The following is a 26,868-nucleotide window of genomic DNA, read 5'->3' as shown; positions in this document are numbered from 1 at the left end:
CCGCTGCTGGGGCAAGGGTCTTTTGGAAGCATATATGCACTCCCAAAAAGGAGGGAGGGCTGGGTATAAGATTGCTTGAAGACTTTGAGATGGTATTTAGGTTGAAGAGACTGTGGTTATTCTTCTATGCCTCTGGCTCTCTTTGGGTCCCCTGGTTAACCCATAATAGATTCAATGGACGGAGTCTCTGGCTTATAAATGATGCGCCATGTTTTTCAAGTACGGTGAGGAGTATGCTCCAACTCAAGGATCAGCTCCATAACTTCCTTAGATGTAACGTCGGGGATGGTGACACTGCCTTGTTTTGGCATGACTATTGGACAGAGTTGGGTCCGCTACACCTTCTCTACGGCTCCACGGGTCCACGTTCTCTTCGTATACCTCTTTCTGCCACTGTCTCTCAAGCAGTCGACAACGGTCATTGGAATCTCCCTCCGGCGCGTTCTGAACTTGATGTTACGCTTCAGATCATCCTAGCGACAACGTCAGTTCCATCTGCGACTAACGGTGGGGATACTTATCTGTGGAGAACCAACTCTGGGGGATTTGGTCCTTCTTTCTCCTCTAGGGTGACTTGGGAAAGGATTCGACTCCCTAGACCTCTTGTTCAGTGGCATTCAGTGGCTTGGTTCAATGAGGAAATCCCTCGTTGTTCATTCATCGCTTGGATGGCGTTCCTCGGAAGGCTACCAACGCGTGATCGTTTGATTTCATGGGGTCTAACTGTCCCTCCAGGTTATGCACTCTGCTCCATGGCTGATGAGTCTATAAGCCATTTGTTTTTTCAATGTCCATTTGTGGTTGCTACTTGGTCTCGTTTCTGTGGCAGGTACTTGGCGACGGCCCCCGCCTCACTCTCTGAAGTTGTGCTCATCTGCCAGCGGCTACCTGGACCTCATGCCTCGCGGGCAGCGACAGTGCTCAAGCTTCTCAACCAAGTTATCATTTACAACGTCTGGCGTGAGAGGAATACCCGCATCTTCACAGGAGTGTCAACAACTGAAGAAGCGTTCTTCCGAGTGGTGGACCGGGCGATGCGTGACAGACTGCTGTCCTTGATCCGACCTTCATCATCTGCTCCCTTGCCTTCTTTGTTGGAGCTCTACTTTTGGTTTATTTCTTTTTATAGTTAAATTGCTCTCTTTTTATTGCTCTCTATTGCTCTCTCTTGCTTCTTTTTCCTTTTTTGTAATAAGTTGTGTTTCACAACATTGTAAACTCTAAAAAGTGGTATAAATTTTAACATTTAGACCAAAAAAAAATGTTCTGAAAAGTTTGATTTTGGACAGCTTAGTCGCAATAATAAATTTTAATTAGTCAACAAAGAAAAATATCAATGTTTCAAAAAAATCAGTTTTCTCAATCGAAATAATGTTACATTTTAGAGCTAAAGTAAAGTGAGTATGTAACTCAACAACTAAGTATATTTTCATTTTCATTTTTTTCCGTTTTTTGGTTTAATGGGTCAAAAAGCTAATATTTTACTGGAATGAATTAGTCGGATTTCATCCCGAATTACATCCTGTTGAAAAATAGATTTACTGTCGGATGGAACTCTTAATGCATGTCTTAATTTTGTCGTATGTTGTTGGATTACATCTAAAGAGCACGTGCATTGCAGGCTTTGTTCGACAAACAAGAGATGTAACCATCACCGTCGGATCTGTTTTACATCTTTCACCTATAACTTTTTTTTTTTTTTTTTTTTGTAACACCTATAACTAAAAATTATGATTCATACAAATAACTACTTTAACCACAAATTGATGATTTAGTGGTAGGAGGAGTTTGAGGAGCTAGGTGATCTGGTACATTACACTTTATCTTATGGGTCACCTACTCACCTGGATATAAATTATTTTTTTAATATTTTATTTGAATACCTAGAAAGACAATTCATCTCTGGAATACACTTTTTTTTTAGAAATTAGTCAAGATCCTTTTATAAGTGTATATTTTCAGGGTTTTTTTTTAAAACTAATGACTGTGAGACATATAATCTTCTACCAAAGATCTTCAAGTCCTTGTCATCACCCAAGCACTCATCTACTCAATACATATGGAAAGGAACACAGTGCTCGGTTCCATACCCGTTACCGCTCTGTATCTACAGTACTTGCTAAGTTGCTGTTCTCAAGTGGACAACACTATTCAGCTTATGGTTTCAGTACACAAATCATTGTTACAAAAAATGAAATTTCACGGATCACAAAATAAGCAAAACTTTGAATAGTGTTATTATTCCCCTAGTTTTAACATTTGAATTTTAATACTAACCTTCAAAAAGAGAGATATGTTTAAAGAGAGTGATTTAGCTAACTGTGTGTTTCCGAGTTAAAACTCATGCAACAATTAATAAAAGGTGAGAACGAAATAATCAATTTAATAATAAATTTAAATTTAAAATAAAAATAAAAATAAAAGATATAAATTTAAACATTATATCACACAAAAGCTAAAAGGTTAAGTTTTTTTTTGCCAACACAAGGTTAAGTTACTTATTATTTAGTTCTTCGAAAATGAAAACATAAATATAACCTATCTATTATTTAGTTGTTCGAAATGAAAACATGAAATCAGATATTAAGTAATGAAAATTGACACAAAGTACCATGACCATGTGGGAACAAAAGTAAGTAATTAATATAGTGCAAAAACACAGAAAATGGAGAAGAAAGGGCAACACAAAATAATGGGATCATCATTCCAAATAGAAAAGGCAGAAATCTTAACTTTCTATGTGTCATATAACGCACCACCACAGCAAAATTCAAATATTTAAAGGGATATTCGTTTCTAATGGTTACATTTTTTTTACAACCTGTTAGTTACATTTTTATGCATCCTACAGCATCAAATATCTAATTTTTTATTTATTTAGAATAATTGGTTCATAACTTTCCATATCCAGGAAGACCTGTTAAATATATTCTGTTGATTACAATAACAACTACACATATATGATTGGTCAAACAAAAAACTACATATATAAATGAGGATGTATAACTTCTTTTTTTAATCTGAAGGTATCTAGACCAAGGTTCAATTAATCTTCCAAAGAGAACAATATCAGCGGTTAGTTCGACTCCATATTTTCTACATAAGTCTAAAACATAGCTTTATTTTTGTTTGGCTAAGTAAATGGTAACTTAGTTTTTTACAACCTGTTAGTTACATTTTGAAAACTTGTGAAAAAATATTAAAATATGTGTGTTCTCTCGAGTAATACTCCATTTCACAAGTGAAATTTGATTAATAATTTAAGTATCTTAAATTATTATAGTATATTTTTTTTTTGGTAAGAAAATAATTATAGTATATATATATTGATTAGAAACTCATTTTAGGAACTCTTTCCAATATATAGAGCCTTTAATATATTCGCGGCATGTTATTTTTTATCTTACATCTTTTGTATTTAAAATTTTTTTTTGGCTCTGATGCTATCACTTTCAGTTTATGATTTTTCCACCGCCATCCACTTCATACCCTCTTAAAATTGTTAGATAAAGAAAAAGGAAATAACAATTACCTTTTATTTTAATAAAATGGATGCACAGTTTAACAGATCAAGGTGGTCATATAATATAACCACACACTTATATATACGAGCTGATATATATACAGTGGTATAGGTTAAGACAAAAGACAGATATACAAGTGGAGAACCCAATATATCTTTGTCTTTGTTTTCTTCTCATTCGTAGTTAACTTGCAGATTTCTTAACCTTCTCCTCTCTCTCTCTCTCTCTCTCTCTCTCTCTCTCTCTCTCTTCTCTCTCTCTCTCTCTCTCTCTCTCTCTCTCTCTCTCTCTCTCTCTCTCTCAGCTATATACAAAAACTTACTTTTTAATCTCACTTACAATAAGTCAAGTACCCAGAAGAAGACATGACAGGTGAAGTTCTTAAGACTGTTTCTAGCGGATCTGCAGCATTTGCTCCGAGCTCATCAACTCTGGATCACGATGAATCTCTCATCAATCCTCCTGTTGTTAAGAAGAAGAGAAATCTCCCTGGAAATCCTGGTAATTCTGTATATTAAATCTATAAGCTTGATCATCACTTATAAAGAAAACCCTAGAATCTTTTTAAGGTTTCCCCCCTATTAGTTAATTTCATTTGGCTGTTTTGTTATTGATCCTGATCTAATAAAAAAATTTGGCTGCATGAGTTATATATTTGATCACTGGATATTTGGATGCTAATTTACTGTTTAGAAGACGAGACTTTGTAGATTTAAATTAAATTTTCTACGATCTGTAGAGTTATTTTCATAGAAATTGTACTGAGTTCCAATAGAATATGTATGTACAATCCCTTTATTAGTACCCCACTAAGAAAAGCACAAAAAGGAATATTACAAATTTGACTAAAACACATGATCCGATCCAAACATATATTTTGTGTTTCCGATTTGACCTAATGGAAACCAAAAAAAATCTTAATGATCTACATAGATCCGGAAGCTGAAGTCATAGCTTTGTCTCCCAAGACCTTGATGGCTACGAATCGGTTCCTATGTGAGGTCTGTGGTAAGGGTTTCCAAAGAGACCAGAACTTACAGCTTCATCGTCGAGGACACAATCTTCCATGGAAGCTAAAGCAGAGGACAAGCAAAGAAGTGAGGAAACGTGTCTATGTTTGCCCGGAGAAGACTTGTGTCCACCATGACCCCGCTAGAGCTCTGGGCGATCTCACCGGTATCAAAAAACATTTCTGTAGGAAACACGGCGAAAAGAAATGGACGTGCGAGAAATGTGCCAAGAGATACGCTGTTCATTCTGATTATAAAGCTCATTCTAAGACTTGTGGTACTAGAGAGTACCGTTGCGACTGTGGCACCATTTTCTCCAGGTACATATATATATTACGTACATACTTATTTAAATTTATAAATATGTAGATATATACTGCGTTGTCGTTTGTATTGATCGTATATATAGCTTTATGGTGTCTACATCTTTTCTTTTGTGAATATATATAGGTTGATACAGTATTTCAGGTTTATAACTAAGTTTTGTCATTTTCTATGTGTTTTGTTTGTCTTCTTGAAGTAGAGTAAAGTTTCTTGCTTGGGAAATGTTTTTACTGTGTGATGATTGTGACAAAAAGGGAGCAAATAACACCATCTTTAGCTTCTTTTTTTTTAAACTTAATTTGCACAATTTAACATATTGCCAAACTTATATTTTTTTATATCAGTAATTTCTCTAATTATGTCTGCTCCACAAATTAAAATGGGAATTATTTGTTTTTCTAATATGGGCTAATTAATTTTGAGCACTTCCATAAATTCAAATCGTGATTAAGACCTTATGGTGATTTTTGGCTGAAACAGGCGAGACAGCTTCATCACCCATAGAGCATTTTGCGATGCCTTAGCTGAAGAAACCGCCAAAATAAACGCAGCATCTCATCTTAACGGTTTATCCTCGGCTGGAACCGTTGGAATGAATCTGAACTATCAATATCTCATGGGAACACTCAACCCACCGCTTCAACCATTTGTACCGAAACCACCAACAAATCAAAACCACCATCACCATTTTCTACCGCCACCTCCGTCATCCTCTTCCTCCCTCTCCCTATGGATGGGCCAAGACATCGCCCCAACGTCTCAAACGCAACCGCAAGACTACGAGTGGGTTTTCGCAAACGCTAAGGCTGCGTCCGGGTGCATTAATAATAATAATCACAATGACCACATTACACAAACCGCAAACGCCAGCTCGACCACTACTGCTACTCTCTCTGTCCCTTCTTTGTTCAGCAGTGACCAAACACAAAGCCCAAACGCAAACGTGAACATGTCCGCCACTGCGTTGCTACAAAAAGCGGCTGAAATTGGCGCCAATTCGACGACGGCAACGAGCACTAACCCGTCGGCGTTTCTCAAAAGTTTCCCGCTAAAATCCTCTGACCAAACCACAACTAGTTATGACGACGGTGAAAAGTTCTTTGCTTTGTTCGGAAGTAACAACAACATTGGAGTAGTGAGTAATAGTCATGATCAGGAGACTGAGAACGTTAGAAACGACGTTACGGTTGCGTCTGCGATGGATGAACTACAGAATTACCCCTGGAAACGTAGAAAAGTTGATGGTGGAGGAGAAGGTGGTGGAGGAGGGCAAACTCGAGATTTCCTTGGGGTCGGTGTACAAACGTTGTGCCATCCATCGTCTATCAATGGATGGATTTGAAACGTTTTACTAAAAGTTTATGGGGTTATGGATAAATAACGAAAAGGACAAGGAATCTTGTGTAATTTCCACCATTTTCTTCGAACACTAATAGTAGTGGACGTTGTTTTCTTATAGTAATTCAAGGTTTAAGTTTATGAAAATCTGTTTTTAAAAAAAAAAAGTTTATGAAAATGTGATCACATTTGTGATATTATTTTCAAGAGAATAAAATAAATACTGTAGTAATGTATATGTATATATTCATCGTAAGCTTCCAAGAAATGGTCTTTTGGATATAGGACACTAGACATTGTTGATAAAAAAAAAAAGGACACTAGACATTCAGAATTTTTTGGACTATATCTCGATTGGTATTAAAATTATTTAAAAAATATAATTATAATAAAACATCACAATGGTCTATATCTATAATAAGTTGCAACTTACTTTTTAATATTTATTATTTATACTTTAATATATATAGTTAAACTTTAACTAATATTGTTAGCTTTTAAAAAATTTTCGGCATTATAAAACCCCCTCAACGATATTTGACGTACTTCTATGAGATTCATCTTTATTTTCACCGTTTCTCGTCTCTTATTCTCTGATAATCACGGTTTACTGAATTGAAGGTATAGTATGCAGTCTTTACCTTCTTTAGTTTTTCTTTTGTAGAATGATGGTCTATGGTTGATTAATTAAAAAGAAAGATGATGTAAAGGCTTACGATTTATAAAGTCTTAATATCGTCACTTAACCCCAAAAAGAAACATAAATATATTAAGTACGTACCATCGGTGGAAGAGGGATCCACATATGTATTGGGTCAAGGAACAAAGGAATTCAATGAGATAACTTGGTTTATAAGCATATTCGGTGTAGAAGATAAAGTGAAGATCCATGCATATTCTCCATTAAAGAGTTGAAAGGTCTTAATTTTCTCATGTACAAGGATATACAAAAATTAAAAAGCATAGATAGAGTGGAGAAGTGGTGGGGACAATGAAAGGTGGAGACTTTTGAAGCTCAATTATTTAGATCCTAACCCTAACTCAAAGGCAAAAATTATACTTTATAGTGGAGGAAAAGGGTAGGAAAAAGAAAAGAAAAAAGCTTGATATTCCTAGCTTAGGCTTTTTCCACCTTTTTCCTATCTCCCTTTTGCTCTCAGGAAAATAAGATTCAGTCATCTATATACAAAGTTTTTTTTTGCTTGAAAATATATATACAAAGTTAGCTACATAAAGATGATAAATCTTCTATAAAAAGAACTTTGAGTTTACTGCAAATCTAAGATAAGAAACTTGATTTTTTTTTTGAAACACTTTTTTTTTGAAACACAGATAAGAAACTTGATTAATAACATCATATAATATGACAAAAACATTCGAAAGATCTATATATTAACAAATTAGTACACTATTTAATTTATTTATGAATTAATAATTTCGGAGAAAGGTGTAAGATATGCATAACATAATATAGAAAAGGAAAATAATGAGAACTTCTTGATTGTTGAAAAAACAAACAAAGCATCTCTGATTTGACCGCAAAAAGAAACATGTAGGGCAGATAAATTCGTTGTCAAATTCTTCGTTGCCGTTAAATTTTCATTTTCCATTCAAGACAAAGTATAGGACCAACGACCAAACTTTAGCTTTTTCTAGTGACATCTTTTTTATCCTACTAGTTATGTTTGACACTCTAATTAGAGTATAGACTATTAGCGCAATAACATGTTTACAAACATATTTGAGTAGAACGATCTGTCTTTTTTGGGTCATATTTGAGTTTTTTTTTCCATCATCTGATAAAAATTCATTCAGGGTGAAATATAAGTTTTGATATACAAACTGACGGCATAACGAGAAAGCTCCATAACCAAAAGCTCACATGAAGGCGGTAACTAAAACTAACACCGGGGTAAATTACTGAAACAAAGCATAAAAAATAAATTCGAAACAAGATAAGCACTTACACATGAGCATTATACAACAAAAGCTCAATAGATTTTAGAACCAAATAAAGGCCAATGATCAAGAAAATATCGCTGTTGCGCATAGCTCGCCACACGATAACCTCTACTTCTTACACCTATATCACGACTTATTGCTGCTGCCTACGCCCACCAATCAATAACGTCCAAAGAACCAAGAACTTGAGCCTTCATAACCCGACAAGCGAGACCATTACTTGGTCCACCACCTTCGGATATGCATACAACACACTCATAACGTCCACATACCCCTCGATAGAAGCTTCAACCAAACACCACGAAAACAAAGCCGTGCCAATCAAACCTCTTCGGACACTCTCCAGGAAGAAGAAACAGACATCAAGCATTCCATGAGAACAACATGACCAATAGAGACTGAATTAAGTGTAGAACTCCAAACAAAGATACACCCAAACACAACAAAACCAATTCAACAATACCCTAGATCAAACTCTAAACTTACGGGACACTAAAACTTGAGAAAGAACCACAAACATGAGAACATTTATCAATAAAAAAGAAGTACATTTTTCGTTTCTGCTAGCTTTTATCTTTCTTTTGCATATTCACTCGAGAAAGTTTTAAGTTTTAGACTTTTCTCTGAAGGGTGAAGGCTAAAGCTCTAACAATAAAAGCAAACATATGGGTCAGTATATTAAACGGGCTTAATTTGGACCCAATGATTTTGAAGTTTTGTATGGGTCTCTATAACGGGCTTTACGAACCGAGATTTACGAAACAATGGGAGAGTCATAGATCCAAACACAAGCGACAAAAAGGTCCAAAGAAGAAAACGTTTTTTTTATTATTTAAATCAACGAGAGAGAAACAATTGAAAGAGAGAGAAAACGCGATTCCTGAAATCAAACTCCCCTCGATTTCCCCGAAAACCCAACAAAGAAAAAAAAAAGCATCTGACAATTCACTCAAACTTTTAATTAATTTTTATAAAACCCCTCTTCTTCTTTTTTTCCTCTTCAATCCATCAAATTCATTATCATATCCTTTTTTTATCTTAAAAAATTACTGAAGAAAAAAAACAATATAAAAGAAAAATTGGGGGTGATTATAAATTGTGGAAATGAAAAGTCAGACAAGCACTGTGGGTGTTGTTCGTTCGCTTGCTGTTCTTCTTCGTGATTTCTTCTCCTCCTTTTTATTTCTTTTAATATATTTTTATATATATTTCACCTCTAAAACAAAAAGAAAAGAAAATGATTCTCGGACTTATTAATGATCTTGTCGATATTGCTCAACGTTTAATGTTTACGATTTTTATTTGTAAAATCCCCAATCACATTCCTAGTAGAAACCGTAGAGAAATAGAGAGAGAGAGAGAGAGAGAGAGAAAAGTTTTGTTTTTTGTTTTTCTTTTTGAGTTGATTATTATTCTTCTTTACTTCTCTTTTTTCGTCAAACCAAAACAATCCAACGGTGTTCGTGTTCTTCATCATCTCCTCAAAGAAGAAAGAACAATCCTTTCGATTTAATCTCATATCTTCATCACCTCTCCAGCTTTTGTTTTGATCCCTTCTCTGTTCAAGTAAGTTTTGATTTTTTTTTGTTTCTTTTTCCCCCAAAATGAGCTTTTTTTGTAATTCTAGGGTTTCGATTTTGTAAGATTTGGGGGTTACTGTGTAGAAATGGAAGATGGGTCTGAAGCAGACAAGAACATAACACCTGAAGGTGCTGCTGCTGCTACTGAGAGTAAGAGTAAACGTAAAATGAAAACAGCTGCTCAGCTTCAAGTTCTTGAAAACACTTACAAAGGTGTTTTGTCTTTTTTTTTTTTTTTTTAATTTTAATTTTACTTCATTATTGCAGTGTTTTGAATTTTCACTGTAATGGTTTTGCAGCTGAGCCGTATCCTTCGGAAGCTCTTAGAGCGGATCTCTCAGTTCAGCTGAACCTCTCCGACAGGCAGTTACAGATGTGGTTCTGTCACCGCCGTCTTAAAGACAGGAAGTCTTCAACTCCGACCAAACGCCAGCGTAAAGAGTCCACACCCTCCTCCGCGGCTGAGTCATCAAAACAGGCCGCCGCCGTCAATGCCGCTGATTTGGTGGCGGGAAATGAGCTTAACTCGTTTGATTCCAGAAGAACCGCTCGAGGCGGTGGCGGTGGTGGTGTAACGGTGGTTAGAAGGTTTAATGAACCGTCTCCTACCGAGGTTAGAGCCATCGGTTACGTGGAAGCTCAGTTGGGAGAGCGTCTGAGAGAGGACGGACCCATTCTTGGAATGGAGTTTGATCCTTTACCTCCTGGTGCATTTGGGACCCCTATAGGTATATATATGCTTCTTCTGACCATTTTAACTGCTTATTATTGATAGAAAAATGTTGTTGAATAAAAGCTAAAACGATGTTCTTTTCGTGTGTGTGGAGCAGAGATGCCAACCCATCGAAAGGCAGCGACTAGGCCGGCGTTTGAGACCAACTTATATGTCCGGTCCGATGTAAAGCCAGTTAAAGTCAGTTCTTTCTTTACTTTTCTTGTTGCTCATGTGTTTTCTTGTTCCTACTCAACTAATAATTTGGTCATTTCTTTCATTTTAGGAATCTGTGAGGACTATTCGTGAGTATCAGTTCCTTCCGGAGCAACCATCTTCAAGGACTGATCATTCCGAAAGAGCTTCTCCGGCGTCGCACCACTATGGAGTTCCACTTGATGCTTCGGTGGTTATGAGGGCTTCATCAGTGTCCGGTGGACATCGGGATGACTATAATGTTTCGCCACCGATACCGAATTTAAACCTTTCAGCTCATCACGTGAAGCCAGGGCACGTCTTGGGTGAGTACGACTCACCGTACCAGAAGAGCTACGTGGATCCCGCCCTACATGGAAACGAGGATCCTTTTGTGAAGTCGGAGAGAGAACTTGGTAATGATGATGATGAGGATGATGGTGATGATGATGTTCTCCTGCAACTGGAGAGAAAACGCAAGGTAATCAATCATCTATGACTGAGTTTTTAATGTTGACTGCTGGGTACTTCTACCCTCATCTTCTCGTTATATGTTTTTCATTACAGAGTGAAGAGGCAAGAATAGCTCGGGAAGTGGAGGCTCATGAGAAGAGAATCCGGAAAGAGCTTGAGAGACAAGATATGCTGAGACGAAAGGTATTGTTCCATTTAAAGATAAAGCACATAGTTTATTAAATGTTGGTATTTGTTTCTCAGTGTGGCAGTTGGTTTGTGTAGAGAGAGGAGCAAATAAGGAAAGAAGTGGAGAGGCAAGACCGTGAAAGACGGAAAGAGGAAGAACGGCTTTTACGTGAAAGGCAGAGAGAGGAAGAGAGGTACCTCAAAGAGCAGATGAAAGAGATGCAGCGAAGAGAGAAGTTCTTGAAGAAAGAAACAATCAGGGTATTGTGACGCACACCTTTGAGTACCTTCAGAACTTTTAGGTGAAGTGTTATTTTCTCATTTGAACCTCGTAAATGTGGACCAGGCTGAGAAGATGCGACAAAAAGAAGAGATGCGTAGGGTGAAAGAGGTTGCAAGGCTTAAAGCTGCTAACGAGAGGGCTATGGCTCGTAAGATTGCTAAGGAATCAATGGAACTTATTGAAGACGAACGCTTAGAGCTCATGGAGGTTGCTGCGTTATCCCTAGGATTGCCTTCAATGGTCGCCCTCGACTTTGAGACTCTACAGAACCTTGATGCATATAGAGGTGAATTAACAATTTATTAAACTTTTAACAATTTAGATTCCCGTTTTTTCAGCCGTTTATGAGAACATTTTCTTTTTTTCTTATAACTATCTGATGGATATATATATATATATTATTTCAGATAAGCAAGTGACATTTCCACCAACATCTGTAAATTTGAAAAAGCCTTTTGCTGTGAAACCATGGAATGGTTCTGATGAGAATATTGCTAATCTTCTTATGGTGAGTTTTTCCGTATTGTTTTTTATAGTTTATATATGTGAATATAATAACTATATCAGTAACCAATGTTTTGATTTGGTTAAAAAAAACAATATAGGTATGGAGATTCTTAATCAATTTCGCGGATGTTCTTGGCCTTTGGCCATTTACTCTGGATGAGTTTACTCAAGCATTCCATGACCATGTAAGTGTTAAATCTCTCTTTCTTGTGTCTCTGCGTTAGATCAGTAACATGATTGCTTGGTCATGTAGGACCCACGACTCATGGGAGAGATACACATTGTTCTTTTGAAGACTATAATCAAAGATATTGAAGGTGTTGCTAGAACACTCTCAGTCGGCGTCGGAGCAAACCAGAACGCTGCAGCTAATCCCGGTGGGGGTCATCCTCATCTCGTAGAGGGTGTAAGAGTTTACCCCATTTTGAAGTCTTTTTAACGATTTTAATGTATTCATCCTAATGTTTATATGATGCAATTTTGGATGTTTAGGCATATGCGTGGGGTTTTGACATACGCAGCTGGAGAAAAAACTTGAATGTTTTTACTTGGCCTGAGATCCTGAGGCAACTCGCTCTCTCTGCCGGGTTTGGACCGGAACTAAAGAAACAAGACATTAAAACCATGTCTGTCCACGATGAAAACGAGGTGGGAGAAAATCTCTATCTTTAAATGTATTTAGTGGCTTCTGTTTTACCTTATTTTCTTTCAAGTGTAGGCCAACAACTCTGAGAACGTGATATTCAACTTAAGGATAGGAGCAGCAGCCGAGAATGCTTTTGCCAAGATGCAAGAAAAGGGTCTTTCGAATCCGCGACGTTCACGGCATCGTTTGACTCCAGGCACAGTTAAATTCGCTGCCTTCCACGTTCTGTCTATTGAGGGTGAAAAAGGTTTGACTATCCTCGACGTTGCAGAGAAGATTCAGGTAAAAGATTGCTTTCTCTTTTTCTTGAAACTTACTTTAAACCACCAGCTTTGGTTTCATTCTCAAATTTTTCTTTCTTATTTTTGGATCATAGAAATCAGGATTGAGGGATCTAACGACGAGCAGGACACCTGAAGCCTCCGTTGCTGCTGCGTTGTCTCGTGATACAAAACTATTCGAGAGGGTGGCTCCTTCCACGTACTGTGTGCGTCCTTCCTATAGAAAAGACGCAGGTGATGCTGAGACTATATTCGCTGAAGCGAGGGAGAGAATACGCATGTTCAAGAGCGGTGTTACGGATGTGGAAGATGTTGATGAAGCTGAGAGAGAAGAAGACTCCGAAAGCGATGTAGGAGATGAGCCAGAGGTTGATTTGAACCTCAAAAAGGAAGATCCTGATGCTCTGGAGGAGATAGGAAAGTTAACCGGTGGTGTAGAACCCTCGTTGGAAAATGGGAAACTGAAAACAGAACCGGAGGCAAACCCTCTTACTCCCTCTCTCCCGGAGGAATCTACAAAAGATGAGAAAATAGATGACATCTTACCGGATCAAGAGGATGGTGACTGTTTTGACGTGAGCAAACTTGGAGAACAATGGGTGCAAGGACTCGTAGAAGGAGACTATTCGAGTCTCAGCATCGAGGAACGTTTAAACGCACTTGTCGCTCTGATTGGTATTGCAATCGAAGGAAACACTATCCGAATCTCCCTTGAGGTAACCTAAAAAATACTCTCAAAACTTTACATTCGCTTCAGCATTTTACCATAATAATGAGTGTTGCGTGCGTGCAGGAACGTTTGGAAGTTGCGAGTGCGTTAAAGAAACAAATGTGGAGTGAAGTACAACTCGACAAACGATGGAAAGAAGAGTCTTTGATCCGTGCGAATTACCTCTCATACCCAACACCGAAGACTCAAGAAAGCCCATCAGCGTCACAGGACCCGTTGAGTCTTCCACAGATCGATGTAGCAGCAGGACCAAGCTTGCAGTTGCAAGAAAACGTGTCTGGAATGGAGAATTTGCAGTATCATCATCAGCAGAGTTACACAGCGGACCGAGAAAGGCTCCGTGCAGAGTTAAAAGCCTACGTTGGATATAAAGCTGAAGAGCTGTATGTATACAGGTCACTTCCGCTCGGTCTAGATCGAAGACGCAACCGTTATTGGCGGTTTTCAGCATCCGCCTCTAGGAACGATCCTGGTTGTGGTAGGATATTCGTTGAGCTTCAGGATGGTCGATGGAGACTCATTGATTCAGAAGAGGTAGTAAATATTTGAAAAAAAAAAAAAACTCTTTTCTTGAAAATGTGGAAACATTTGTTGATGGATAGATGGTTATTTTTTCAGGGTTTTGACTGTTTGGTGAAGTCACTAGACGTCCGTGGTGTACGTGAATCACATCTTCATTTCATGTTGCTAAAGATGGAAGCTTCTTTTAAAGAAGCAGTGAGGAGGAACGTGGAGACGAGTACCGACTTGGATACTGATACTGCGGAGATCTCCTCAACTTTTAAGATAGAGCTAGGGGATGGTGGCAGAAGCGGAGTGTTGCAACGGTTCCAGAGTTTTGAGAGATGGATGTGGGATAATATGGTTCATCCTGGTGCGTTATCCGCGTTTAAGTACGGTGCCAAGAAGAGCACTCCGCTGTTCCACATTTGCAGAAGCTGTGCGGAACTACACTTTGCAGTGGATGTTTGCTGCCCTGGTTGTGGTCAGATGATGATGAGTGGTGGTTTGGATGTCAGTGAGATGTGTTTTGCTGACCAAGTGGCTCAACTCGGTGAAATATCCAGAAGAGACGCTGGATTTATATTACGTGGGTCGAACCTGTCTCCTCTCAGGATAAGACTACTCAAGATTCAGTTAGCACTTGTTGAAGTGAGTTATTCTAGTCTTCTCCTTTGATCATCATATAAGTTTTATTAATGCGTCTTCTAACTTCTTCTACCATGGACACAGGCTTCTCTTCCCCCTGAAGGACTTCAAACTCATTGGACAGAGAGTCTCAGAAAAACGTGGGGTCTGAAGCTGTTGTCATCAAGTTCCCCTGAAGAACTTCATCAGGTTTTCAATGTTTTACCCAAATTGTGCATTGATCTTTCGGACAGTTCTGATCCCTTCGTCTTGGTTTCAGGTTCTGGCGATGTTAGAGGTGGCGCTAAAGAAAGACTTCCTGTCTTCAAACTTTGAGACAACTTGTGAACTCTTGGACTTATCAGAAGAAGCTCTTCTCAGAGATGTTAAAGTAGTGCCGTGGATACCGAAGACCACGGGAGGTGTAGCTTTGAGACTCTTTGAACTCGACAGCTCCATTGCTTACACACCTGATCAAAACAAGGATCCTCAAAAGGACAAAGAATCTGAAGATTTTGTCGTAAGTTACATATAAATACTGAATATTGATTCTTATGTTATGATTTATTCATACAGTTTTAAAAACTTTCTTCTTTTAAGGGTTTGGAGACGAGTTTTCTGAGGAACGTTCAAGAAACTGACGTCATCGAGGCTACTCCGGTGCAAGTTGCATACGCTCAAGAAGACACGGAGCCGGGTTCAGGTAGAGGTCGACCACCACGAGGACGTGGCCGGCCTCGTTCCCAACGTGGCAAGAAACCATCACCGGCTTCTGGTAAACCACCTCGAAGTGCAGCAAACTCAAATGGCGAACCAATGTTGAGGCCGAGAGCTCAACCGCGTGGGGGTAGGAAGAAGGGACGACGCAGCAGCGGCACGAGAACAAGGCCGACGAAAGGAACGCTCGGTATATCCAATGAGGTAGGAGTAGGAGGAGGAGGACGTCGGGGTAAGGAAGTTAATGTAAATGCCAAAACCGCTCTTCACGATTGGGTTGTCGAAACGCCTGATGATGATGGAGAAGCTAGCAGCTCGGGGAGATCGTTTCAGTATGATGACGATGTGATGGCTCCGGTTGATGACTTTGGGGAATCGAGTAAATTAGTAGGTAGAGGAGAGTTTAGCTTACATAGTGATGATGAGTACGAAGAAGAAGACATGGACACGAAAATGAATGTTGATGATGAAGATGAAGATTACATAAACGAGGAGGATTCTGATGGTGGTAGAGAGCAGGCGACGGAGATGATAAGCATGGATGATGCAGCAGCTTCTCAGAGAAGGTTTCCGTTTGAAGATCCTGATCTTACATCGTCGTCTTCCTCTGATTTTCAGTGACTAATTAAGAGACAGGAAACTACTCAACGTGTCTTTTTGTTTGTTGTATTCTTCCACAAGGTTTCTTAGTTTAAACATTTATATCATTAACCCTTTTTCAAGAAAATGTAACATCAGTGTGATTGATCTCTTCATCGTATAAGCTTCTACGGTTATATTATTAGAGCATTTCTAACTCCACCCTATTTTTCACTGTAAAATAGAGTTTAAAGTAAAAAATGCTTCAATAGTATTCTATTTCGAGAATTCGGCCAAAAAAAACCTCGACTTTGCACGAATTACCAAAATAAACATGAACTTTTGGGCTGGCCAAAAAAACACCAAACTTTCATTGACTTTAGAATTAATTAAGAATGTTTTCGCTGACTTGCCAATTTAGCACGCCGTCAACAAATTTAACTGAAATATTTGACGTCGTTTATTGTTGGTGTTAAGTAAAACGACGTCGTTTCATCTCATTTGAAAACGACGTCGTTTTACATGATTTGAAATTAAAAACATGTAAACCCCTGGATTTGAACTCAGGTTGGTTGGTCAAATGGCAAGGTATTATACCACTGGGCTACTCGCACTTTCAATGTACTTACTAACATGTTTATTTTTATTTGGTACTCATTGAATATAAAAAATTCTCTAAAAACTTAATAAGATCTTTAAAATTCCAAAAAGTAGAAAAATAAAGAAGATTTATAAAATTCAATTAGAAATTAAAATTAAATATGAAATTTTATTTTTCTTTTTAAAAAATAAAAACTCTTCCAAAATTTTCTAAAAAATTTAAACGATCTTTAAATTCCAAAAAACTGAAAAATAAAGAATTTTTTTATAAAATTAATTTTGAAATTAAAATTGAAAATAAAATTTTATTTTTCTTTAAAGAAAATAAAATTTTATTTTTCTTAAAAAAATAAAAAAAAATCTTCCAAAATTTGCATAAAATTAATTTTGAATTAAAATTAAAATATTTTTTTTCTTTAAAAAATCAAAAAATTTCCAAAATTTTCATTTTTTTAAAAAAAATCCAATTTTTTTTAAAATTATAATAAAATGCAAAAATTAAAGTTACAATTATCAACTTTTTATGTGTGTATAATTAATTTCAACTTTTAGCAAATGTATTAAAAAATTGAAAATTTTGGAAGATTTTTTATTTTTTGAAAAGAAAAAATGAAATTTTATTTTCTATTTTAATTTCAAAATTAATTTTATAAAAAATTTCTTTATTTTTTCAATTTTTTGGAATTTTAAAGATCTTTTTAAGTTTTTAGAAAATTTTGGAAGAGTTTTTATTTTTTATAAAGAAAAATAAAATTTTATTTTTAATTTTAATTTCTAAATTAATTTTATAAAAATCTTCTTTATTTTTTAATTTTTTTGGAATTTTAAAGATCTTATTAAGTTTTTAGAGAATTTTTTATATTTAATATGTACCAAATAAAAGTAAACATGTTAGTAAGTACATTGAAAGTGCGAGTAGCACAGTGGTAAAACACCTTGCCATTTGACCAATCAACCTGGGTTCGAATCCAGGGGTCTACATATTTTTAATTTCAAATCATGTAAAACGACGTCGTTTCATCTCATTTGAAAACGACGTCGTTTCACTTAACGCCAACAATAAACGACGTCAAATATTTCTGTTAAATTGGTTGACGGCGTGCTAAATTGGCAAGTCAGCGAAAACATTGTTAATTAATTCTAAAGTCAATGAAAGTTTGGTGTTTTTTTGGTCAGCCCAAAAGTTCATGTTTATTTTGGCAATTCGTGCAAAGTTGAGGTTTTTTTTGGCCGAATTCTCATTCTATTTCCTACTCTATAATATAGAGTGAAAAATAAGGTACCATTGGAATAAATTCAAATTCTATTATATAGTTACTCTGTTTTAGAGTAAAAAAATAAAGTAAGTCATTGGAGATGGTCTTAGTTACATGTCTAGACTGGTCATACTCAATTCTATAAGAACCGGCAAATCGTGATTTGATTCGATAAAAATTTTGGATAGCCGAAACTTTACGAAGGAATATATATAATCCGGTCTGGTCATGTGCAGAGTTAATATGTAGCGACTGTAAACCAGCTCATATGCTTTTGCCTTTTGGTTCACAGCAAAGTCTACCTTTTATTTATTTATTTATCAAACAGCCACTTTGTTGTGGGTAATTTAGACACCATGGCCGGTTCACACTGTTGGCTGGTGTTGGTGTATTCAATTTTTTGGTGAACAAAATATTCAAATTAACTCGTTGTTATTGTGATTGCAAGTTTGTTAAGTTGTTACATTAATGTTGATGGCGTTGCGTTGTAAGAAAAGAAGAATAAAGAAAAGAGATAAACAAGATAATTTTTGATTAAAAAAAAAAAAGAAAAGAGATAAACAAGACACTTTGGATCTGTAGAGAGAGATGCTAGTGGGATTGAGAACGACGTCGCGCATATGTCTCTCTTTGAACTTACAGACAAAGAACTGCTCGCCATTCATGATACAAGAAAGACAAAACCATCTTCTCCACATATCACACCAGTCTCTTGATTTTTTCTTATATTAAAATATCATCTCAATCATATAACGGAAACAAATATTTCAATTATGTAACTTCAATTAATATTTTATTCTATCATTATTTCATCAAAAGGAAAAATTCTACAAATTTATTTAAGACGGTGTCTTATATGTAAGTCTGGACGTCTTTCAAAAGATTGACAGACAAGTCTCCAAAGTTTTCTTTTTCCTATTGTTCGATTTTTTTTTTGGAAAAGAACAAGTATGGTACTATTTTGTTTGCGTAAAAAAGAAATATGTGCACGTCGTTTATTATTTGTGTTTAAACGAAATGAGTAAAAGATTTGGTATATGACCACAAAGCATTTAAAAGACAAGAATGAGAGATGCCAAAAAAATATTTATCAGAAAAAAAAGAGAGATGCCAAAAAAAGAATGAGATAAATGTTTCCTTCAGAAGTGTATTAGCGGGAAAAAATTGTCTTGTAAAAAATCAAAAGTAGTTTTAAGTTGAAATGAACTCATTTTTATTGATAACCTGTGGACAACTACTTACTTATAACATCATAACTTAAGCAAATCAAGTTGCTCAAAAAAAAAAACTAAGTAAATCAAAATTTATAGAAAAGTAGTCAGTATAGTTTCTTAACATATTACAGTTTATATATATATATATATATTCATTGTTAGTACATGTGGGGAATTGTCTGGGTACAATGTATTTGAAATGGTTGTAAATCGACCTGAATAGTTCAAGAAACTAGAACCGGAAAATGGACAATTTCACAATTAGTTTATCTGACATGTTATTACGTATTTGATATTAACAGGGAATGTACCAATTTGTTGAACAAATCTGGCATATATTGTTGCATCTCCCAATGCTTTTAAATATCCAACCGTTACCGCTGATAAGTACGTCTACGAAAATGTTATTTTCCATGAATTGCAGATAGTATTTGAATGGCAAATAATAGTATCAAAACAATGCTCACCACTATTTGTGAATCTGAAGTAAAAAAAAATGATGTTGCAAAGAATCGATTCTTGTTGACTCTCCTTCGAGATCATTTGATAACAACAGTGACTGGATGTCAGCACCATCTCTCGATAGAATTAGATACACTTCCAAGATTTATTTTCATTTATATAGTAAATCCATTTTTCATCAAAAAAGTAAAGCACACATTTAAGATCGTTAAGTGTGCTTTACTTTTTTGATGAAAAATGGATTTACTATATAAATGAAATATAGTATTTTCTCAACAAAAAAAAAGTATTTTTTCAATTTTTACACCAAAACAAAGAAAGTTTAGAGCAAAACACCACTCCATAATTGAATTACTCTATTTTGGAAAGAAAAAAATAGAGTTTTTACATTAGAGATATTCTGAGAATAAAAATATCAGTAAGGTTGCCATTACAGTTACCTTTCGAATTTCAAGAAACACACGTACGACGACTTATACATTTCTGTGAAATGTCACTCAAGAAAATGATATCAAACTTTATTGATAGACATAAAACTAAATGCCAAAATTGTACAGTTCATGTCGCCACTACTATTCATCAATGTAATTTGATTTGATGGGCTATTAAACCGCATTAATTTTTTTGTACTCTATAATTCTCATCATTATTACATCAATGTGTCGTAAGAAAAGAAATTCATGTTTGCTTTTCTATTATGTTTTCGTGTCAAAAACTTGGTCTACTTTTTTTGGTTTAAAAACTTAATTGGTATACTTCTCAAAAAGTCTTAAATGATGTTTCAAATTAATAGGACTTCTCAAAAAGTTCAAAACATCTAAATGACATTTTCCAAATTGATTAAGCATTTAATGATGTTCTATGACCGAAAGATTGGGAAGAGGTGGTCAAGAGGATGGTGGAGAGAGAGAGTAGTTACCAGATATAGCAGACAAAGAATCAAAGCGGAAGCGAGTTAAAAAAAAAACCATGGATTCACTTTCTCACTCATCGTTTTACAATAACTAAATAAGATGTTTCATTAAGCTCGAATATCACTCAAAATTATTTTTATCTTACATGATATTCCAGTTTTTTTTTTCCACTAGATTTATTATTGATTACATCTTTAACAAGCTAATCTACACAGTACAAAGATTATCGATGTATACAACAGTATAATACCATAACACATGTTCTCCAGGTAATTTGTATTAATGATAGAAACAAAATATATTATATATATATAGATATCCACCACTGATTTTTGTGGTATGTTATACGAATTTCTATAACAAATTATTGTACGCACATGTCTTGTAAAGATTTTTTAAGAACTTAGAGGACTTAAAAGAAATATCAGTTCAATAGCAATTTGGTTCGGTTTCAGTCAATCCAACTAATCTATGATTTCGATATACAGTTGCAGTCTTCTGATTCAAGTCAACAACCTCTTTGGCATCCCAATAGTAATTAATCAAACATTTAGATTGAATGAGACCGGAAGAAAATGAGATTAAAGGAACATTATCCAAATGTGGCTCAATAAAGGTCAATTTCGACGTCCCCACTTGTTTTGACGTCTGGTCTCCATCATCTTTTGTCTCTTTGTTTTTCATATCATTTTTTTCTGTTCATATTATTTCATTTCTTTGTTTATTTTTTGTCAGCATTTCTGTGTTTATATTTTTGCTTCATTATTCACTAATACGATTTTTCTTCTTTTTTTTTTTTGAACTTACGATTTTTCTTTTTAGTTGCACCATTATTGTTTGTGAAAGATTTTGTTTCTTTCTCATCATGTTGTAAATGTTCTATTTTTGTATATCTTTAAGCATATTTTTAGGGACCGCATCTATTAACATATGTATATTAAGTATTAACATTTCATATATGGTTGAAAAAAAAACATTTAAACGAAGCCTGTGGTCTGTCTGCAGTGGCGGAGCTAGCCAAAAAGTTTAACTGGTCAATAAATTAAGTTATGAGTTTTATGTTAATTTTGAGTATATGTTATCGGGGTCAATATAATGATTTACAACTTTTCACTAGCTTTCTCATCAAAAATACAAATAAATTTTTCTGTAACAAAATTTTTAGGGGTCAGATGACCCCCCTCTTTACACTCTACCTCTGCCACTGGTCGTGTGGTGAAGAGTGATAATGACCTGACATTTTCACATATTAAAATTTTAAAATAATTAGAGTCTACGTAGCCATAAGAATAAAATAATAATTAGTAAAAGAAAATGGAGAAAAATATATTGTTCTTTTTTCTGGCAACTAGTAAGTATTGGTAATTAAGATTTTATTATAGTCAAGTTTAAAGAGTCGATGCCATTAACAATAGAAAATACTAATATGCCTTAATAGCATTAAATGTAAAATTAACATTTTACTCAGTTCATGATGAATTCAATTTTTTTTATGATGAATAAGTTTAGCTCAATTCATGTATTACAGTGGCTTCAATATGTAAATTTGAATTCAAGTCATTTTAGTTATAAATTAAATGAGTTAATTTGCTATCTATTTAAAATAAATATAACGTAAATATTAAAATATTAAATATTTTTTGAATGTAATTAAAAATAATTTTAAAATGTAATAGAAAATATATAATTTAAAATGAATGATTTTGTGAAAGAAACGATGGCCTAATATGTTATAAATAAAAGATTTAATAAAAATAAAATATGATAATGTGTATTTTTCTTATGAATGTCTGAAATAATATTTAAAGATGTGTGTCTCCAATCGCTCCTCGTAAGTTAAACGAGTTAATTCACTATCTATATGTGTGTAAAGATGTGTGTCTCGAGGCGTTTCTCGTCTCCCTTCCATAATCATTTTCCAATGTCCGCTCCGATTTTTCCTCTCCCGTATTCTTATAGCAGTTACAAAAATCTCGAAACAATTTATTTGTTGCTGCGAATATCTGAAATCCTAACGGATATTATGTTGACTCGTCCTGATGCTTTCATAATCTCTCAGCTTCACGCTTCAGCTCTGCATGAATTTAAGCTTGGATCCATCGGGCTCGATCATGAGACCAAGATCTTGTGCTTCCTTTCGGACTTCGAGCATCACACTTCGAATTGCATTGGTCCTTAGTTTTTTATGGACTTTCGTGAGTTATGTCGAGATTTTGGACCAACAGTATATATTAATAATATGTTGTTATTATTTTAGATCATGCGCAGTGGCAGAAAAAATGAAAGTTTCTGAACATAATTAATATTAAAAAAATAAGAAGAACGAGAGAGATTGTAGAAAAAAAGAAGAACGCTTCTTCTTCAAGAATCACTAACAATTTTCTGAAGCTCTTCTGTCATTTGGCAATTTCTGAATGGTAGAATTTCTTTTTAACATTTAAATTTAAATGCTCACAAATAATCATACTTAAATACTAATATAATAATTATTAGAGACTTAGATTGAGAAACTATATACTAATAATGCTCTTATGCTCCAACTACTAAGAATATTGGGTATATTTCTTGTATAAATTATCCCTGTTCGTTTCTTAGCCGCAGCGTTAGCGGGAGCAATCGGTTAATATCAACGGACACGTCAGCAGCGACAAGACACAATAACTACGTCCGAGCTGGAATTATTGGCATCAGCAGCGTCTCTTTTTTTCAGTAGTTGCGGCAGTCACTGCAGCAAGCTACAATGATTGAATTCACTTTTGAAATCGTTCAACTTGTCTACGTCGAAGAGTTATTCTTTGCCGCAACCGCTAGTCGCAGCGGCTATGAAAAGAACAAGGGTAATGTTTTCAGCAGACAAGTCAAAATAAACCTATTTTATTTTATTTTATTTTTAATAAACCATCATTTCTTCTCTAACTAAACTAATTTAATTAATAAAAATTAAAATCTTTATTATATAATAACTATTAATTATACTTATCCATTATAATTCTATTTTTTTGTAACTGAATCCATTGCTGTGGCCAATTCCTATAGCTAACAACTGTAAATTTAAATACAGGTTGTTGGAAGGAAATAAAGTCAAACACAAATGATAGAATTTCAATATTTCATAATTTTTTGGAACGAAAATATTAATGAAAATGGACATAACATCATATTATAAAAGTTTTAAAAGGTTACAAATCTTTTATCATATATCATGATTTATATACAATTGATTTTTAAACATTTTAAAATGTATTATTAGACTTTAAATTTATAAGAAGGGAAAAAAATCTCTCTCTCCTATCTCTCAACCACAAGTTTTCTCATGTCAGTGTCAGCAACCACATATATATGGCAATATGGCATATGAAGATTTTGATAAACCTTGGAGCTATCTATATCTATACAGCCAGACACACACGACAATATATATACACACACATATTACTAACTCCACTGTCTCACTCTTGTTCTCTCTCTCTCTAAATTTTCGACTCTAAAATTTTTCATTTTCTTGATTCGATGATGTTAACTGTGTCGCCACTTGTCGTCAACACCACCCCAAGGGATCATTACATGGCGGCAGATTTCGCAGATTTTACGGCGGAAGGCTTGCCGGACTTCACGGCGGAGGAAGGAAGTCTCGATGTTCTTGAAGGAATCGATTTCTACGACGACCTTTTCATTGAGTTCAACGGAGATGATGTTTTGCCCGATTTGGAGATTGAATCGGATGTTCTCGGGGAATATTCCGGCAGCGGAAGAGATGAAGAACAAGAAATGGAGGGAAACACTTCGGCGGCGTCGGGGACATCGGAGAGAGACGGTGGCTGGTGTAAGCCTGAAGGCACGGATAAAACGGTGCGCAAAGGCAAACGTAAAGGGAAGAAAAATAAAGATTGTTTGTCCAACGATAACGGAATTAAGAAAAAACCAAAAGTGAGTTTCAGTATACATATTTTCATAATAAATCATATAGTTTGTCATAATTAAATAAATAAGTTTGTTTTTAATATTAATTAGTCTAAATATTGTATGTATCGGAAAAACAGGTGGATTGGACGCCGGAGTTACACCGGAAATTTGTAGAAGCGGTGGAGAGATTAGGGGTAGATAAGGCGGTGCCGTCACGGATTTTGGAGATTATGAATGTCAAATCACTCAATCGTCACAACGTAGCTAGCCATCTTCAGGTATTTTATACAGTCTAATAAATCAATAGCCTAATAAGTTCTACATCAATTAATCTAGAGCTACCAATCAAGATCCATATTAAGATTAGTTGTATAAAAATTATTTAAATTATCCATTTAAACAAGATTTACTTACGTCAACCAAAAAAATATTAATTTCGTGTGTGTAGAAATATAGGTCACATCGAAAGCATTTACTAGCGCGTGAAGCAGAAGCTGCGAGCTGGAATCTCCGACGACATACCACAGTGGCAGTGCCCGAAGGAGGAGAAAAGCTAAGTATGGCTCTTCCTGCCTTGGGCTATCCACCACATGTGACACCGTTGCATCAGGGCCACTTCAGGCCTTTGCACGTTTGGGGTCATCCTACGTGGCCTAAACACAAGCCTAACAATCCATCATCGTCTCCTCTTCGGACGTTTCCAATTCCTCCGGCCGTTGCAGTAGCTCCGTCCTGTTGGCCAGGTCAACTGCCATATTGGCACCTACAAACCCTCTATCCACAGGTAATATATATATATGTTCTTCTTTCTTTTTTGGGTACACCCTTGCACAGGTATAAGCTCATTCATACGTAAATATGATAGATTTTGATTGGCTGCACGGTTGAACTGTGATAAATAATTGAAAACCAATAATTAACAGGGAATGACAAAATTATTAACTGGTAAGAATTAGCTTTGATTAGTTAACTATTACCACCATTTTTACGTCTACAAAATTTGATCATACTAGCTTTAAGCATTTTAAAGACTCAAAATTTGAATCTTGATGTGTTTAACAAATGATTTTCTAATTATATATATGATAGAAAAACATGTTACCTAACTAAAGTATTATATTTCTACTATTCATTTGCTATAAACTCTTTTTGTGCGGATTTCTAATCAGATTGAGAGCTATAAGTTATACATGCAGGCATGAATTTATTAAAAAATGTTAAATTTTAATTAAGAGTTTATATGTAAATATGTGTAGGGATATGGTATGGCTTCATCGAATCATTCAAGCATTGGTGTTCCTACAAGACAATTAGGCCCCACTAATCCTCCCATCGACATTCATCCCGTGAGTCCACATTTATTTGTCTTACTTTTTCTGAAATAATCCAAAAAGTTATTGAATAACTTTTGTTTAGTTTTGATATCGTTCTCTCGTTAATTAGTGCTTATCTCCAATTGAATTTGACCGGTATGCAGTCGAATGAGATCATAGACGCCGCTTTAGGAGACGTTATAACAAAGCCGTGGCTACCACTACCTCTGGGCCTGAATCCACCGTCAGTTGATGGCGTCATGACGGAGTTACAACGTCAAGGCATTTCAAATGTTCCTCCTCTTCCTTGAGCGAACAAAATTCGTCGAAATTACAATTGTTGACTTCATTTTTTGGGGTATCTTTGTAAGTTTTTTTGCAAGGAAGATAAATAAATCCTTGTTGTTTAATCATATGTGTTTTTTTTTGAACAACTTAATCATATGTGTTCTAAATGAGTTCATGTATTGAAGTTAAGCAAGTGTATTATTTTAATTACATCATTATGTTGGTCGAACTTACAACTCGAACTTACAGTTTCGAGGAGTATTTTAACCAGTGCGTGGACATATAAACACACATACTCGGCCTACGCATCCCTTATATATTAATTTAGAAGTATTAAAACTTTTAAATGTAGCTACGTATCATCATCACGATGCTTTTCACATTTTTAAAAAAATAAGTTAGTTTATCTAAATATATATTATCCCTTATATATTAATTGAGAAGCATTATAACCTTTGAGTGTATCAACGTGTCATCACCAGAATAATTTTTAAAATTTTTAGAAAAATAAGTTGGTTCATCTAAATATATATTATACTTTTTATTAAATTGACTATCAAATTGATTATTAATGCATAAAAATATTATCTATTTTTTCCTTAAATAAAACTATGAAATTACCTATTATAATTAACATATACTAGATCTTTTATCCGCGCTACGCGCGGATTATATCTTATTAATTTGTTTCTTATTATTTTTAGTTATAAATTAGTTTTTATAAAAAAAAGTTAATTTTTTAAAAACTAATTTCAAAATT

General features: G+C 35.1%; 3 protein-coding genes across 4 annotated transcripts; all 3 read left to right on the top strand.

The window, feature by feature from the left end:
• Positions 1–3,190: 3,190 nt before the first annotated feature.
• Positions 3,191–6,464, top strand: LOC103827924 (zinc finger protein NUTCRACKER). Its single transcript, XM_009103486.3, has 3 exons — positions 3,191–4,025; positions 4,458–4,854; positions 5,339–6,464. Exons 1-3 carry the CDS (start codon positions 3,890–3,892, stop codon positions 6,198–6,200), a joined length of 1,395 nt encoding a protein of 464 aa, XP_009101734.1. The 5' UTR covers positions 3,191–3,889; the 3' UTR covers positions 6,201–6,464.
• A 2,277-nt stretch (positions 6,465–8,741) lies between these two features.
• On the top strand, positions 8,742–16,371 carry LOC103827923 (homeobox-DDT domain protein RLT2). 2 transcript variants are annotated; one of them, XM_018652505.2, is made up of 19 exons: positions 8,742–9,724; positions 9,803–9,951; positions 10,038–10,466; positions 10,569–10,651; positions 10,737–11,126; positions 11,213–11,302; positions 11,384–11,548; positions 11,634–11,856; positions 11,978–12,078; positions 12,176–12,262; positions 12,331–12,483; positions 12,570–12,725; positions 12,796–13,005; positions 13,100–13,720; positions 13,798–14,268; positions 14,353–14,886; positions 14,968–15,072; positions 15,143–15,382; positions 15,463–16,200. In XM_018652505.2, the coding sequence occupies exons 2-19, from the start codon at positions 9,825–9,827 to the stop codon at positions 16,198–16,200; spliced, it is 4,923 nt and encodes a 1,640-aa protein (XP_018508021.2). In that variant the 5' UTR covers positions 8,742–9,724; positions 9,803–9,824. The 2 variants fall into 2 exon arrangements, with proteins under 2 accessions (XP_018508021.2, XP_009101732.2); XM_009103484.3 differs by having other exon boundaries at positions 8,748–9,724; positions 9,823–9,951; positions 15,463–16,371.
• A 7,599-nt stretch (positions 16,372–23,970) lies between these two features.
• Positions 23,971–26,323, top strand: LOC103827922 (transcription activator GLK2). Its single transcript, XM_009103483.3, has 5 exons — positions 23,971–24,531; positions 24,645–24,785; positions 24,956–25,291; positions 25,764–25,853; positions 25,985–26,323. Exons 1-5 carry the CDS (start codon positions 24,115–24,117, stop codon positions 26,129–26,131), a joined length of 1,131 nt encoding a protein of 376 aa, XP_009101731.1. The 5' UTR covers positions 23,971–24,114; the 3' UTR covers positions 26,132–26,323.
• The last annotated feature ends 545 nt before the right edge of the window (positions 26,324–26,868 follow it).

This window comes from Brassica rapa, chromosome A06 (assembly GCF_000309985.2).
Source record: "Brassica rapa cultivar Chiifu-401-42 chromosome A06, CAAS_Brap_v3.01, whole genome shotgun sequence".
NCBI classification, from domain to species: Eukaryota; Viridiplantae; Streptophyta; class Magnoliopsida; order Brassicales; family Brassicaceae; genus Brassica; species Brassica rapa.
Note: the sequence above shows the minus strand (reverse complement) of the source record. Positions and strands in the feature narration are given on the sequence as shown.